The sequence below is a fragment of the Scleropages formosus genome, chromosome 7 (assembly GCF_900964775.1).
Source record: "Scleropages formosus chromosome 7, fSclFor1.1, whole genome shotgun sequence".
Classification (NCBI taxonomy): Eukaryota; Metazoa; Chordata; class Actinopteri; order Osteoglossiformes; family Osteoglossidae; genus Scleropages; species Scleropages formosus.
Genome location: NC_041812.1, coordinates 13,118,991 through 13,136,061, shown reverse-complemented (window position 1 = coordinate 13,136,061; position 17,071 = coordinate 13,118,991). Strand labels below are relative to the sequence as shown.

Below are 17,071 nucleotides of genomic sequence, written 5' to 3'. Positions count from 1 at the left end.
CCACTATCCTTAATAACAGTTTTACTAATGGGAAAGTAACTAAATTAATTTTTAATGAGACCATGTTTAAGGGGCCAGTAGTTCTGGGAGGCAGACAAATAGAAGTGTCACATGAGGGACACTGAAGAAAGAAAAAGCACGGGTGAGTGTCCTACCGTTAACCTTGACTTTAGCTGTGCTCTGCTTGTCTGCAGTTTTGCAGGTGTATTCTCCTGAATCCTCAGGTTTGAGATCACTGATCTTCAGCTCAACCAGTGTGTCCTTTTGCTTCATCTTGAACTTGTCTCCAGACTTCAGCACCTCTCTTCCCTTCCTCCACTCCACGGGGGCTCCAGGTTTAGAAAGTTCACAGCACAGGCTGATACTGTCACCTTCATCGGCCTCCTGGTCCTTCAGCTCTTGTTTGAAGGTGATGGGGAGAACTGAGGAACCAAATTTAAACTGAGTGCAACTGATCAAAACTGCAAAACTACAACCAAAAATCACATGACAATACAATAATTTCCTATAAATATAAAGCAATTAGTCTGATTTGACATAGTCTACGTGACACAATGATGGTGGGACTCTACAGCACAAGGACAATATAAACACAAAGGGGAATCTTGTATACACCTAAATTTACAACCTTGACCATTTTCCTCTTTTCTTTGGCAGGCATTGTCTCACATCAAGAGAAATTTGCAAGAACTACAATTCTTCTCAACATCTTCATATATATCACTCTTACATGATGCTGTATGCAGAATAGATATGAAAAAGTATAACTGCTGTGCGAGTGGGAAGACAATTAGAACAAGATGAGAGGAAAAACTTAGATGTAGTGTCACTGTAGAACAGGTGACTTCCTACCGTTAACATTGACTTTAGCTGTGCTCTGCTTGTCTGCTGTTTTGCAGGTGTATTCTCCTGCATCCTCAGGTTTGAGATCACTGATCTTCAGCTCAACCAGTGTGTCCTTTTGCTTCATCTTGAACTTATCTCCAGATTTCAGCACGTCTCTTCCCTTCCTCCACTCCACAGGGGTTCCAGGTTTAGAGAGTTCACAGCACAGGGTAATACTGTCACCTTCATCGGCCTCCTGGTCTTTCAGTTCTTGTTTGAAGGTGATGGGGAGAACTGAGGAACCAGACTGGATGTGTTATACTACAACAAAAATTCTTCTCGGCATCACATCAACTCAAATGCAGTGTTCCAAGTCTAAATATTATTTGAGTCAGTTAATTGTTAGAGAATATGAGAACAAATAAAGCATAAATCTCCCACATAGTTCCCATACAGAGAAAAGTGACTTCCTACCGTTAACCTTGATTTTAGCCGTGCTCTGCTTGTCTGCTGTTTTGCAGGTGTATTCTCCTGCATCCTCTGGCTTGAGATCTCTGATCCTCATCTCAACCAGTGTGTCCTTCTGCTTCATCTGGATCTTGTCTCCAGACTTCAACACCTCTCTTCCCTTCCTCCACTCTACCGGAGCTCCAGGTTTGGAGATCTCACAGCATAGAGTGACACTACTACCCTCATCAGCCTCCTGATCCTCCAATTCTTGTCTGAAGACAACCGGCAGAGCTAGAGACCCAAACATAAGTCATCAAAATGTACAAAGGACTTTAGTAAAGAATCACTGCCCTTTCTTACAACATAATGACCTACTTGAAATAGTTCAATAAATAATGAGTTCATCTTTAATGATGACACCGTGAGGAGACCAGGAGTTCTGGGACGCAGGCAGATAGAAGCAACACATAAGGGACACTGGTGAAGGGTAAAGCATGGGTGAGGGTCCTACCATTAACCTTGACTTTAGCTGTGCTCTGCTTGTCTGCTGTTTTGCAGGTGTATTCTCCTGTATCCTCAGGTTTAAGATCACTGATCTTCAGCTCAACCAGTGTGTCCTTCTGCTTCATCTTGAACTTGTCTCCAGATTTCAGCACCTCTCTTCCCTTCCTCCACTCCACGGGGGCTCCAGGTTTAGAAAGTTCACAGCACAGAGTAATACTGTCACCCTCATCAGCCTCCTGGTCCTTCAGCTCTTGTTTGAAGATGATGGGGAGAACTGAGGAACCAGATTGGATATGTTATACTACAACAAAAATTCTTGCTGGCATCACATCAGTCCATAAATCTCCCACATAGTTCCCATAGAGAGAAAAGTGACTTCCTACCGTTGACCTTGATTTTAGCTGTGCTCTGCTTGTCTGCTATTTTGCAGGTGTATTCTCCTGCATCCTCTGGTTTGAGATCACCTATCTTCAGCTCAACAAGTGTGTCCTTTTGCTTCATCTGGAACTTGTCTCCAGACCTCAGGACCACACTTCCCTTCCTCCACTCCACTAGGGCTCCAGGCTTAGAAAGTTCACAGTGTAAGATGACACTGTCACCTTCATCAGCCTCCTGGTCCTTCAATTCTTGTTTGAAGGTAATGGGGAGTACTGAGGAACCAAAGTGAAAGCAAAATACTACAACCAAGATCTTGCTGGCATCACATGAGTCCAAAGACAATCTTCCAAGACTGTAGCTTCATATAGTCATAAAATTGTGTGAGAACTTAAGAATACAATAAAACAAGCATGCATCTCTAATATGCTTCCCATATAGAAAAAGGTGACTTCCTACCATTGACTTTGATTTGAGCTGTAGTCTGCTTGTCTGCTGTTCTGCAGATGTATTCTCCTGTATCCTCAGGCTTCAGGTCACAGATCTTAAGTTCAACTGATGTGTCTTTCAGCTTCATCTGGAACTTGTCTCCAGACTTCAGCAGCTCTCTGCCCTTCCTCCACTCCACTTGGGCTCCAGGTTTAGAAAGTTCACAGTGTAATATGACACTGTCACCCTCATCAGCCTCCTGGTCCTTCAGCTCTTGTTTGAAGGTGATGGGAAGTTCTGGGATACCAGAAGTATAAGACATCACACGTGCACAGTAGCAGAACAAAACAGTGCAGAAGCTAACAACAGATGATTGCTGCATCTCAACATGAAAAAACAGCACAGACAAAGCCAGAATAGGAGTATTCTGGTGGGCACCATCTAGGTACAACTGCATCAAACAGAAGCTACAGGATGACATAGGGACTTCAGAAACCCAAAACATCCAGGAGCAACATGGTTGGGACCACTCTGACAACAGCACAAAATGCACAATTTCATTTTAACACAAATATTCTGCACTCTGACATTCAAACCTCCACAATTAGGACATGTTGTCAACAAACAGGAGAAAGATGGTTTGGTCAGACTGTGTGGCCAATGAAGCTGGACACAGACTCTTCATACCATCAACTCTGAGTTGTGCAGTCGTCTTCTGGTTTCCACACACACAGCTGTATTCTCCTGTATCCTCAGACTGGAGATTGTTGATCTTCAACTCAGCCGACAAACCCTTCTGCTTCATCTGGAACTTGTCTCCAGACTTCAGCACCTCTCTTCCCTTCCTCCACTCCACCAGAGCTCCAGCTTTAGACAGTTCACAATGCAGGGTGATGCTGTCACCTTCTATTGCCTCCTGGTTCTTCAGCTGTTTCTTAAATGTTACTGGAAGTGCTGGAGAATAATTAGTGGGTAATTATTTACCCCTTCAAATGCTCAAGGATTGAAAATGTATTGAGATCATCTAAACTAAATGCAAACAAGACAATTCTGTAACAAGAAACAAAGAAAACCCCTACTAGGGTCAATGTAATTATTTCAACACTGACTACAACACATAGATGCCACCATCCAAAGAGATGCAAAATATTAATACAAAAAAAAAATCACCAAAAAAATGTCAGTAAGTTTGGATACCTTTGGTGGTAGAATCTGCATAGTTAGCAGGGAAATAGGACCACATGTTAAATAAGCAGACAACAAGGGAACGTGGGCTCCTCCATGATTAGTGATGGAATTTGCAAAAAGTGGCCAAGGAGACATGCAGATGTTTTTCTCCAAAGGGGAGGAAAAAAGTGATAAAAGTGATGACTTCCTACCATTAACCACAATGTTGGCCATAGTCTTTTTGTCTCCACACTCACAACAGTATTCTCCACTGTCCTCAGGCTTCAGGTCACTGATCTTCAGCTCAACCAATGTGTCCTTCTGCTTTATCTGGAATTTGTCGCCAGACTTCAGCACCTCTCTTCCCTTCCTCCACTCAACAGGGGCTCCAGGTTTAGACAGTTCACAGCATAAAGTAACATTTTCTCCTTCCTGCACTTCCAAATCCTTCAGCCTCTTCTTGAAGACAGCAGGTTCAACTAAAATTAACAAGTATGTTTCATGTTAAAAACGGAGGGGGGGTGACATTGCCCAAATTGGCGACAAAGGGAAACACATGAGTGTAGAAATGAGAGATATGGTTCAAACTTAAAGTCACAGATTTGAAGAAATAACTAGAGCTTCCTCCACTTGCAGGAAATCAAATTATTTGCCGGATACAATTCAGAGGTCTTTACGTAAGGAAAACATTTCAAGAAACTAATTTGAGGAAAAAATTTATGCTGACAAAAAATAAGAAGAGCTGTTCTATCCTTCTTCAGATTTCCTCTTGACAGGAACCCCTGACTAAAAGGCTTACATTTACATTTATGTATTTACATTTATTTATTTATCAGACACTTTTTCTCCAAAGTGACTTCCAATTAACTATATGTAGTGTTATCAGCCCACACACCTTATTCACCCAAGGTGACTTACACTGCTAGATACACTATTTACACTGAGTCACTCATCCATACATTAGTGGAACACACTCTCTCTGTCACTCACACACAGGCTTATGTATGGAATGAAGTCAGTGCTACATTTCAAACAATACCATGCCTTGACTCACAACATGGTGGACCTAACCAATAACTGTATTATTACTGTTATGGCACATACTTAGTTGGCAAAGTGCGTGGTTGGTTATATTCTTTCCATAATGAACACAAGACTTTATTCTTCAGTTTCTGAGCTACAGAAAAATAAAAAAAAACTCAACCACCCTGAAGGTTTTTATGCCAACTGATCTTCAAGGTCTTTTTTTCAGGTCCAGTTAAACTCAATATTTCATTCAACAGAAGTTTCAGTCAAATTTTTCCAACAGTGACCATACCGACCAGTCAAAGTACAGAGTCAGTTACAGAGTCAGTATATTTTAAGTATACTATGAGTAGGGACACAAACCAAATTGTGGAATTTTAGTCTGAAATTACCTTAATTTAATCTACAGAAGAATGAGCACAACCTAACTGCCAGGTGACTAAGGTGATTAAGAGCAGCTTGGTTTGAAAAAGAAAAGATGAGGATCCCTTTTGAGTGCATGAGAGCAAGGTCACATGGAGTAGCAACATCACAGGCAGTTCAGTCAAGTGAAGGAGAGAAGAGATGGAGCTCCACAGGGTGTTTCTTGAAGGAGGTTCTTCTCTTACCCTTCACAGTAACAAAAGCCGTGGTACTGGCTGGCCCCGCCTCACACTCATACACCCCAGCATCCACCTTGTCCATCCCCCGGATGGTCAGCGTGGCCTCCTTATCCAAACGATTTATGCAAAACTTGGTGGTTTCCTTTATCAAGGACCCGTCTTTGTACCACAGAACATCGCAGTTCTTGGAGGTCTGACACGACAGGACTAGATCTTCTCCTTCCTTACCCTCACAATTCTCCAGCTGTTTTACAAAGGTGGGGGGGCACTCTATAAAAATCACATAAGGTAGTCATACACAGGAAGTCACAGGGTCTTCCTTTCACACTGTTCTCCTTCTGAGGGCTAGATCTCAGGTAGCCCCATCAAGGCTGTATCCAGCTTTCAACGTATCACATCTTTCATCCCCAAAATGATAAAACAATAGTAGAAATGTATGTTTGGATGTTGTAGCCCTCAAGCAAGCACTCATTCACAGCTTATTATAACAGCCAGAAAGGGATGGTTGGCAATAAATGACATTATTACACAAACACAAAGAATCTAAAGCAATGGACGCAAGGTTTCCAACACGTACGTAATAAATGCAAGAGAAAATGTGTTTGTAAGCAAGTGCTCAGAATATGAAGCACAACAGAGACTAACAATGGAACCGTAAAGCAATGCTGGGAATGCAGAGGTAGTACACAGACAGAAACAACACTGCAGTTCTGCTGGGTAATCCATGACCTATTATACTTCTTGTATCCACATTTTAATAACCTTACCTTTATTTGGAAGTGACCAATAAGTATTTAAAACAGTATGTATCAAATGCAGCTTACTGCAGGTACATCATCCATGAAAGAGCAGCACTGGAAGAAGGGAGGGACAAGAGGAAGGGTGTGTGGAACTGTGGGAGAGGATGAGGAATCGACGGACAGTGTGTGGAATAGTGGAAAAAAGCATAAACAGCAGGCACCAAGGCCGTCATCATTTGGGTGGGGCCTGTCGGAAGAGTACAACAACAAGACTTCAGAGTATCGCAGAAGACACAACACATCGCCCTGTGTGCCATATGGAGAGAAACTAGAACAGGCTGAAAACAAGAGAGCTTCTTGTCAGAAAGCTAAGGCTGCAGGTGCGTTAACTTTGACCATGAGCGATGCATAAGCTCTCTTGTTGCCCACCTCCACTGAAATGGTGCCTGAGTCCTTACGTGCCAGTTTCTTGACGGTGAGAGTGTGGTAACCCCCAGGGAAGACCTGAATATCATTAAGGTCATTGGTATGCAGGGGGGTTTTGTCAAGGTACCACTGCACTTCCACATACTTGCTGGGGCACACGCGGCACTTAAAGGTGGCCGCATCCCCCTCTAAACACTCAACATCCTCTGGCTTTTCCAGAATCTGCACTTTTTGACCTAAACATGATACAGACACACCTATAGCCGTAGTATTTGTTCAATAAGAACCAGCGACCCAAACTAATATACATACAGAAACTGGAGGTATGGTTTAAAAAAAAAAAAAAAAAAAAAAACCCAAACAAACAAGCAAACAAAATCAACTAATGAGACTGGGAATTACATGAATGTCAGTTAAGTGAATATTCTAGAACCTTTTGCTAACTGAATGCATTTGTCCATTATGCTGTGCAGAGAGCATTTGTGTCCAAAACCTTAACTAAGATCTTACATTATAGATACCAAACAGACTGCAAAAAAGATGGAAAGATGCACCAAAGTAAAGTTTGCGTCTCCTGTGTCCAGCCTGAAGTGTGCACAGCGAGGAAAAAGCCACATGAAAAAGTATGAAAATATTATAATGGTGTCTGAAAAGCCTTTCAAAACACATACAGAAAAAATCTGCAAAACCACACGGCATCATCTAATCACTGAAGGACTGTACGAGGTGTGCTTAAAAACAACTGATAATATAATTTTTAAAAAAATCTTGCAGTAATTTCTGAAATCGATATACATACTTTGCAAACAGCCTACAATGCTACACCAAGGGGAACAATATATAAAGCAACTACTATAAAAAGGAGCAATTAGGATTAATAACAAGAACATTAGTCCAAACAATCTCCGTGCACCTTTACCATCTTAACTTGAAGGTTTATAATCCAGAAGTTATTTTTGTCCCATATTATTTTTGCAAAGAAATTCTTTGCTTCGCAAGGAGATCATCACTGTAACCTTCATAGCAGTTTCCTGTAACTCTCTCACAGTAGAGCCCCACCTGGGATTTGAATACAGCTTGCAGATCTCAAAGCTGTAGCATCAGTATAGTATGATTCAAAAATCAGGCCTTACCTTGCACAGTGAGATGCGCCTGGCTCTGAACCGACCCCACATCGCAGGAGTAGGTATCACCATCGTTCTTCTCCAGCCCCCGGATGGTGAGGGTCAGGACAGTTCCCTGCTGCTTCATCTCAAATCTCCCGCCAGCCTTCAGCTCTGCCAGGCCTTTCCTCCAGGTCACCTTGCCTGCAGGCCACTTGGTCTCACACTCCAGGGTGACTGTGCTTTTCTCTTCAGCCTGGGTGTCCCGCAGCTCCCTTGTGAACACCTGGTCCCGCTCTGCAGGAACAAATTACACCAAACAGTGTGAAACACCCTGAACACCAATCTCATTTGCATGGAAACTTCTTTGGCAGTCAGCGAGCAGGAACAGCAATAGTCAGCAAAGCATGTCTTCCAAGTTCTTTTGAACATAGGATAACCAAAAGCCAGAGAGGGGCTCATAGCCCTTTAACTTCTTACCTTTGACTTCCAGCTTGGCTGTGCTGGCGATGCCATCGATCTCGCACGAATACTCCCCAGAGTCCTTGGATGTGGCACCATGGATCACCAGCACCATGAGGTTTCCCGTTTGGCTGATGTTGTACTTCTGGCTCTTTCTGATGACTGTCCCATCTTTGAACCACTTGATGCTGACTCCCGGCAGGCTGGTCTCACAGCTGAACTGTACATCCTCACCATGGGTCACGGTGGCATTCTGCAGCTCTCTGCTCACAAAGAGAGCCTTCCCTGCACCCAGAGGAGAGACATTAGAAGAATACTCAGAATTGATCTAGGAAGTCAAACATGGTGCAAGGTGAGACTGGGACACAACTCACCCTTGACACCCAGACTTGCTGTGGAACTGAGTCCCCTGATGGCAAAGACCACATCTCCTGCATCGGATGCTGTCACATTTTTGATGCTCATTGTGTACTTCCGGCCCTTGCTGGAGAAACTGTAGCGCCCACCGCTGACCACAGGCTTCCCATTCAGAGTCCAGGAGCACTCTTCGGCACTCTCGCGTGACAGGATGCACTCAAAGGTGCAGCTCTCACCCTCCTTGACCTCCACTGATTTCAGCCGCTTGGTGATGCCGATGCTCAGGTCTGAATACGAGAAACAGTAACTGTGTTTGAGTGGCTTTATCAGAACACAACCGTCTTTTTTGCTGTCATGACAATGGTGTTGAAAAATGTACTTAAAAAGCTTTTCATCTGCTTACTACTCCAATCTTTTAAACAGAGGAAACTCACCCTGCACCGTGACCTTTGACTTAGCTATGTCCGTGCCAATGTCACAGCTGTACTCGCCCGCATCCTCCTGAGTGAAGTCATGGATGACCAGGCCCAGAGACTTTCCAGCATGCAGCAGCTCATATTTGTCACTAGCTGCTAGGATCACTCCATCCTTCCTCCATGTTGCAGAAACCCGGGGCTTGGAGGCCTCACACTCAAGGGTGATGACACCCCGCTCCTCCCCAGTCATGTCATCCAGGGACTTGAGGAACACAGCTCGTTTCTCTGGAAAAATATCAAAGAGCAGAGCTCTGGGCATAAGACTCCAAAGCTTCATACATGGTGAAAGAGCAATGCTTTAACGATGTGTGCCTCAACTACAGGATATAGTACGTAGACAATGTGACACCTACCTTTGACCTTGAGGGAAGCCGATTCGGTGGTCTCCCTGACCTTCACGGTGACCGTGCCTCCATCATCGGGCGTTAGGCCTCGGAGGGTGAGGGTGTGCATTTTGCCCTCGTGGTGGATCTCATTGACGTTATTGGAGAAGAGGGGAATTCCGTTCAGAAGCCATTGTACCTCTTCATCGGAGTAGTTGAGCGCACAGGTGAACGTGGCATCACCATCCTCATCCACCTGCACATCCTTCAGATGCTTTGTAATCTCAATAATCCTCTCTGGCCACACACATAGAAGGAAACCATATAACCATTAGCTGACTTGTGTCTCATCAGGTTCAATGAGCAGCTGCTGCATGCAGAGATCAGAGCTCTTATCTGCACTGACACAGCTGGAACATGTGTATATTTATCTAATCTGTTATTTGGTGTACTGAAAAACCAAGAGAATGAGGCTTTAACCAGTGAGTACATGCTTTCGCAATGTATCTGCTGACCTTCCACTGTGAGGGTAGCTCTGCTCTCAGAGGCTCCGGCCTGGCAGCAGTACTCCCCAGAATCCTCCACAAGCAAGCTGTGGATGATTAGCTCCACACGGGCACCATCCTGTCTCATGTTGTATTTCCTCGAGGCCTCCAGGCAGACCTGGTCTTTGAGCCAGTGCACCTCCTTGGGTGGGGCAGAGAACCTGCAGCTGAAGACAACCGCCTCCCTCTCCTTGGCTGTTGTGTCTCTGATGGGTTGTATAATGTCTAGGGGGCGCTCTGAGCAAGAGACAATGGCAAACGACATAGGGCTCATGCCACTGAAGGCAACAAGAAGTAAAAGAAATGAAAACAGTTTTTTGAGAAAGAGAAGATTTTACAAATTCCATTTTCATACTTCCTGACCTTATTCGCCATGCTTCACAGTCATAGAACCAACAACACGGAACACCAACACAGCAGGCCTTGCACGGCCCAGTGACCCTCACCTTTCACAGTGAGTTGGGCCACCGATTTGCTCTTGCCAGCAGTGAATTGTACAAGACCGGATATTGTGGACTTAGTCTTCCTGAAGGTGAGCCGGTGTATTTTACCATCCTGCTCGATCTCCACATCTGCACCAGGCCTCAGCAGCTGTCCGCTGAGTGTCCACTTGGGAGCCTTCACTGCTTCTACGCTGATCTCTACCTCGAAACATGCTGATGCTGGCTCCGTCACCTCCACTGCGCTCAACTCGCGCACAATGCTGATGGCTTGTTCTGTGAGAAGAAGGCACAGCCTGAGTATGGCTAATGACAAGGTTTACACGCAAACTTTCAGCACCCACTTCAATTTGAAGTTGTTAAAACTGCACATCACTATGAAAGTCTGCTCAATTTCAATGGTCTCATCCAACATGTAATATACATTACGTTGCTGCTCTTCCTTACCTTCTACAAGCAGTTTACAGGAGGTCTTGTCATGAACAGCATCACAGATGTAAGTGTCCTCATCATCAGAGACCACATCATTAATGGAGAGCTTCCTGTAGACATCTTCGCTGATTATTTCATACTTCTTGCTGGTATGGATCTCCTTCTTGTTCTTGTACCACTTCACTGTGGCATTGCTCCGGGACACCTGGCACTCAAGGTGTGCACGGTGTTTGTACATGGCTATCTTATCCCTGAGCTTCTTCACAAACTGTACTGGCAGCTCTGCAACAGCAGAAACGTGGACATTAGCTGAGAACATGAAGTACTGAAATGATCCAAAGTCCTCACATCAACTCAGGCTTAGTGTGTGACAGCATTGTGTGTAAACTGGCCCTTGTCTCTTTTGGTTTATGTAACGGCTAAAAAAAATCAAAATGTTTGGCAGTGAGGCATGTGACAACTTTATCTTACCTTTCACCTTCAGTTTTGCAGTGGAGGAAGCTTTTTCTGCTGTGAATTTAATCACACCTGCATCCTCTGTCTTCACTGACTTGAATGACAACATATGTACCCGACCTACAAGGAGAAAAATGAAAATGCCAGTTTAGTCACAATTTTCACTTTTTCCATAGATCCATTTCTTACATTTTTATGCTATTCCTATATAAATTACTATAATGAACCTTTAATGGTAGAAAATATAAAGATGTACGCAATGCAACTTTGTATACACAAATTATAATATAAGTAGGGCAATATGAAATGCCAGTGGAGACAAAATAAGCTTGGAAAGAAGAAGAGGATTGTTATATATACACAACATATTCTTTAGAATGAGAACATCTCTCTACTCCAGTGTGCCCAAAGACTGGACTTGCTTACCCTCTTGCCTAATTTTGACATTGTCGCCAGCCTTGATCTTGATATCATTTCTGTGCCACTCACAGTCCACCTCATCGTGGGAAATTTCACACATGAAGGTTGCGCTTTCCTTCTCCTTTACCTCCACATCCTCCAGGTTCCTCAATATATTAATGTCCCGGGCTAGAAACCAAGGGGTAGGCAATCAAAGAGAAGAAAACCCATGCAACAGAGGATTAAACTGGAGCTGGTTTGACATTAAAACACCTTGAAACATAGATAAACCTGTCGCAAATTTTATGGAAGAAATTGACGCACCATGCACCGTTAGGTTGGCTGAGGTCTTGTCGTCAGTTGCGTCGCAAACGTACTGGCCCTGGTCCTCGTAGGTGCACTTGTGGATAAGGAGGCTTCGCTTGCAGCCTTGTGACTGGATGCCATACTTCTTCCCTGACTTTAGCTCCACAGCATCCTGCAGGGGAGAGATTTTTGCATGAGGGGGAAAATTTGATGCTGCATTCCTCTGTGCTTCATTCAGTACAACTAGGACTGCAATCATCTTAATGCCAATCACATGCATGAAAAATCTGACACTGTAAATTGATCTAATTATAATATAAATTACACACATCTCTGAAGTGTTGAAGTGCAGTAATATTGCCTTAGAATCTGAATTTGTTAGTTTTATCCCAGAGAAAGACCCACCTTGAGCCATCTGACATCGGCGTTGGCTCTGGAGACCTCACACTCCAAGCTAACCTTCTCCTTTTCTGGAACACTTGTGTCCCTCAATGGTTTGGTGATTTTCACAGCAGGTTCTGCAAGAATATCCCAAAACACCTTCTGTTAGTTAACACACAGTGCATGAAACGAATATAATGGAAAAAGCTGCACAATTCTGAACATTTTAAGTACATTTACACAGAAACACACCACACATGTTTGTAGTATGGATTACTGTTCTTAAAATAATTTCAATTTTTTATTTTAATTTCCTAAATTTAATGCTGCCACTATCTAACCTTTTCTATTACTGTATCCCACAGTAGACTAAGACCACTGTTACATCACAAAAATCCAACTTCACAGCATAGCTGGCTAATCGTACCAGTGACTGTGAGACGAGCAGAGGTATGGACACCCTCCGCCTGGAAGGAGATCAACCCTGTGTCTCCAGTCTTGAGTTGGGACAGGGTCAGTGTATGTTTCCTGCCCTGGGCACCAATGCAGCACTGCGGTCCCGCTCTCATGCGGATCCCACCCTTGGTCCAATGGCCCTCCACGTCAGCGTGGCTGAGCTCCACTTCCAGCGTCACCGTCTCCTTCTCTCTCACCATCATGTTTTCCAGGCCTTTCACCACCTTGATCTTCTTCACTGTGGACCAGTACACAAGTCTTTGTACCTTGAACCGTGCAAATCAAGTCCATGTTACAATTATTTTGCATGGTAAATGACTATGCGATGAGGCTGCATGTTCTGTTTGTGCTTTAGGACAGAGTACTGCCTTATTTTATTTTGTTTACTGCATATCATGGTATTTCATTGAATGGTATTCTTTATTCTGAAACCGTTGTGCCAATTTCGTTATTAAGGCAAGATACCGATGTGTTATTTTTTGATTACTTTGAGACTATGGCCATTTCTCACAAGTAGTGTTAGAATACAGAAGTCAGCTTTGTATCCTGTTCTTGTCAACACAACATATTACTCACATATTAAGTCTTCAATTTTTAAATGAAGATAAAACATTGCATAGACAAATTCATACTAAACAAGATTAATCAGGCATATCATTCAGGCTGTTACAGTTCCACTATTACAGTTGAATGTCGTATTGTAAGCACGTGCGCATGGAGGACCCTCCCGTGAAAGGAAATTAGACTTACTCTCCACAGTGAGCTTAGCTTGGGTCTTATCATCCAACGTCTCACAGGAATAGTAGCCCCGATCTGCCTGAGAGACTTTCTTAAGAACCAGGGTCTGCTGAGCTCCATCTACATGAATCTCAACATTGTGTCCAGGTTGCAGCACCACACTGTTTTTCATCCATTTGACCTCTGTAGATGGCTTGCTGAGCTTGACCTCCAGCTTGGCCTCTGCATCTTCCTCCACAGTGAGGTTCTCCAGCTTCTTCCTGAAGATCACAGGTTCCGCTGCCAATGCAGAGATGTAATATGAATATTACTCAACCCAGATTTGACTGGGCTCTTTGAATTTAGTCCTTTAAGCAGGTACTGAAGCTATTCTGGTCTTGGAACAAGGTATTCAGTATAGACAAGGTGGTAGAATTACCACAAATACACAAGACTACAAGGAAGCCCACAGCACCATCCACCACTGATGTATGAACCTGTTTGATATTTACTATCTACATTACTTCATTTCGCAATAGATTTTTTCCAAAGTGGTTTCCAGTGAGCACTATGTAGTTTATCAGCCCACACCTTATTCACCCAAAGTGATTTACACTGCTATATACACTACTTACAATGAGTCACTCATCTGTACATCAGTAAAACGCACTCTGTCACTCACACACTATAGGTGACTTAGAGTCACCAATCTACCTGATTTATCTTTGTGTCTATTGATTAATAACATGTACAAAATATAAACGAAGTGTTTGCTTAGCATGACACCAAGATGCTCACGCTGGACTTGGAGGCTGGCTCTGGACAGTTTGCCCTCTGCGTCTGCGGTGATCTCGCCAGCATCGTCCTTGGTGACACGGGTGATGGTAAGGGAGTGGCTGGTTCCTTCGTGTGTGATCTTGAATCTGGGACCGGTCACAATGGCCGCCCCATTATGGATCCACCTAACATTGACGTCGGCCGGAGTGACACTGCACTTGAAGGTGGCATCCTTCCCTTCGACTGCTGCGATGTTGTTCAGCTTGGATGTGAAGCGCACAAGCCTAGGAGCTAAAAGAAACACCACTTCAGCTTTCTTCCCAAAATCATCCATTATTATGAAGCAATCTTTTTCCTTGTTTCATTGGAATACGAGCATAAAAGTTATACCCCCTATCTTTTTTTTTGGGAAAGGGAATGCTGGACAGAATAAACTGAGTAATTAAAATATAACTCAAAAAATTAGCCATTTCAGTCATTAGACATATTCAATGGAAACTGGATTTTTTTTTTGCATTTAATTTTTTTCACTCAGCAGATGCTTTTCTCCAAACCTACACATATCTCAGAAAACAGTACAAAAAGTGCATTAGACCAACATTTTAACTTAAGCTCATCTGAATAGCATATTAGCAATGGTTGTTCAAAAAACAAGGATGAGAAAAAACAAGAAACAGATTTAAAAAAAAAAAAAAAAAAAAAAAAAAATCCCAGAAACCCAAGGAACCCTTCTAACCCTTAGTGGAGATTTTGGCTGAAGTCCTGTCATCCTTGCAGGCACAACTGTACTCTCCCTCATCCTCCTTGGTAAATGTGGTCACAGTAAGGACCCGCCTGGTCCCATCTGAGGTGATGCGGAATTTGCTGCTGGGTTTAATCTCGACTCTGTTGAAGCACCAAAGTACGTCACCTTTGGCCCGGTTCAGCTCACATACAAGGGTCAAAGTGCCACCGATCTCCACGGTCAGCGGTTCGAGAGGCACTGTGAACTTCAGAGGAAGTTCTGAGGCAACAGAAATCAGAAAATACAGCCATAAATGAAAAAAGGGCAACACGGGAGACTGGTACTGCAACAGTGAGGATGACACAGTCTGGGAAAAAAAAGGAACAAACCTTTAACCTGAACTTTGAAGTCTAGTTTATCATCAGCTATTTGGCAAGAGTATGAACCGCTGTCTTTGACCTCAGCTGACTTAACTACCAGGGTGCGAGACAAACCATCCTTCTTCATCTCATGTTTCTTGCTGTCCTTTAGTTCTACGCCATCTCTGAACCATCTGACAGTAGTGGAAGTCTCAGATGTTAGCTCTGTGGCCAGAATAATATCTTCATTCTCCTGAACCACAACTGTGTCCTTCATAAGCAACTTCTTCTGGAATTTGGCAGTAGATTCTAATTCATGAAAGAGATAAGAACAACAATTTGAAGACAAATGGTAACAGCTGCTTAACTGGAGATTACACGAAGGTGAATGCATCTTACATAGACTGATGGTACAAAAGATACCCTGTTCCTACCTGCCACTTGTATCATAAAGTGAAGCTTCTCTCCTGCTGCCTCACAGATGTACTCTCCAGCATCCTTCTTCTCCACGCTGTCCAGCACCAGTTGACGACTCTTCCCTTTGGCTTCCAGGTGCATCTTCCTGCTGGAGCTCAGCAGCTTGCTGTCCTTGTACCACTTCACCTCCGTCTGGGTGTTGGACACCTCGCAACTCAGAGCAGTCTTCTGGGAGAGAATGGCCTTCACCTCCCTCTGCACAGACTCCTTGTTGGCAAATGCAGCCTGAGGTTCTGAGAGAGAAACTGTACAGTTGGCCAGAATACCATACAATGCCTATGGTTCCATGCCACAAAGAATATGAATTTTGCAACAAAGACATTAATTGTGATAATTATTCGGCTAGACTGAGATGCCAGGAGTCTGAGCTACAAAGAAGCCTGGATTCCTCATTTTCATGATATTTCCATTAAAGCTTTTTCCGATGCAGTTTAATGAATGAATATTGGAGAAGACAAAGAAATCTCAACAACTAAAGTAAGGAGTGAACCAACCAACAAGGTGTATAAAAGATACCCCATCCTACCTGCAACATGTATTGTAAAGTGAAGTTTCTCCCTTGCTGCCTCACAGATGTACTCTCCAGCATCCGTTTTCTCCACACTGTCCAGCACCAGCTGACGACTCTTCCCTTTGGCTTCCATGTGCATCTTCCTGCTGGAGCTCAACAGCTTGCTGTCCTTGTACCACTTCACCTCCGTCTGGGCGTCGGACACCTCGCAACTCAGAGTGGCCTTCTGGGAGAGCATGGCCTTCACCTCCCTCTGCACAGACTCCTTGTTGGCAAACGCAGCCTGGGTTTCTGAGGAGAAATAGAGTGGGCAGTGTGACATTTACAGCGCTGTGTTTCTGGACAGCAATGGACCTCTATTTTACAGCAAAACACATTGAACTCCATTGAACAAAGAAAGAAAAGAACTGAACTCTAAAGTGTGTATTACAGTACAATAATGAGCTCACAGGTAGAGTTTAGCATTAGATTAATATAAATTCTACTGAGCTGGTAACAGACAGTATAATTCACCAACCAACCAACTACCCAACGTCCACAACCACTTCCCTGAGCAGGGTCAGGGTGAGCTGGAGCCTACCCGGCAACACAGGGCGCAAGTCCGAAGGGTGAGGGAACACAAGCTGGATGGGACTCCAGTGCGCCGCAAAGCACCCCGGGCAAGGCTTGAACCCCAGACCTGCCACACAGCGGGCACTGTCCAAACCCGCCCCCCACCGCCCCACCAATGTAATTCACACAAAGGTTATATATAGCTACTACATTTATATTTATGCATTTAGCAGATACTTTTCTCCAGAATTACACAAATCAGGGTAAATAAAAG

The 17,071-nt window shown here is 43.8% G+C and overlaps 1 protein-coding gene across 1 annotated transcript in view; it reads right to left on the bottom strand.

Annotated features, from left to right (window-relative positions):
- Positions 1–17,071, bottom strand: part of obscnb (obscurin, cytoskeletal calmodulin and titin-interacting RhoGEF b) — a 62,982-nt gene that overhangs the window by 32,001 nt on the left and 13,910 nt on the right. Inside the window, exons 15-41 of the mRNA XM_029253433.1 lie at positions 16,261–16,536; positions 15,692–15,967; positions 15,288–15,566; positions 14,911–15,177; positions 14,196–14,465; positions 13,431–13,697; positions 12,652–12,918; positions 12,249–12,361; positions 11,862–12,015; positions 11,565–11,726; positions 11,154–11,258; positions 10,698–10,964; positions 10,257–10,526; positions 9,781–10,047; positions 9,296–9,562; positions 8,901–9,167; positions 8,484–8,753; positions 8,128–8,394; positions 7,678–7,944; positions 3,963–4,229; positions 3,271–3,537; positions 2,614–2,880; positions 2,163–2,429; positions 1,787–2,053; positions 1,300–1,566; positions 853–1,119; positions 156–422 (exon numbers count right to left, since the gene is read on the bottom strand). Of these exons, the coding sequence (XP_029109266.1) occupies positions 156–422; positions 853–1,119; positions 1,300–1,566; positions 1,787–2,053; positions 2,163–2,429; positions 2,614–2,880; positions 3,271–3,537; positions 3,963–4,229; positions 7,678–7,944; positions 8,128–8,394; positions 8,484–8,753; positions 8,901–9,167; positions 9,296–9,562; positions 9,781–10,047; positions 10,257–10,526; positions 10,698–10,964; positions 11,154–11,258; positions 11,565–11,726; positions 11,862–12,015; positions 12,249–12,361; positions 12,652–12,918; positions 13,431–13,697; positions 14,196–14,465; positions 14,911–15,177; positions 15,288–15,566; positions 15,692–15,967; positions 16,261–16,536 (6,714 nt within the window). The remainder of the gene's footprint in view (positions 1–155; positions 423–852; positions 1,120–1,299; positions 1,567–1,786; positions 2,054–2,162; positions 2,430–2,613; positions 2,881–3,270; positions 3,538–3,962; positions 4,230–7,677; positions 7,945–8,127; positions 8,395–8,483; positions 8,754–8,900; positions 9,168–9,295; positions 9,563–9,780; positions 10,048–10,256; positions 10,527–10,697; positions 10,965–11,153; positions 11,259–11,564; positions 11,727–11,861; positions 12,016–12,248; positions 12,362–12,651; positions 12,919–13,430; positions 13,698–14,195; positions 14,466–14,910; positions 15,178–15,287; positions 15,567–15,691; positions 15,968–16,260; positions 16,537–17,071) is intronic.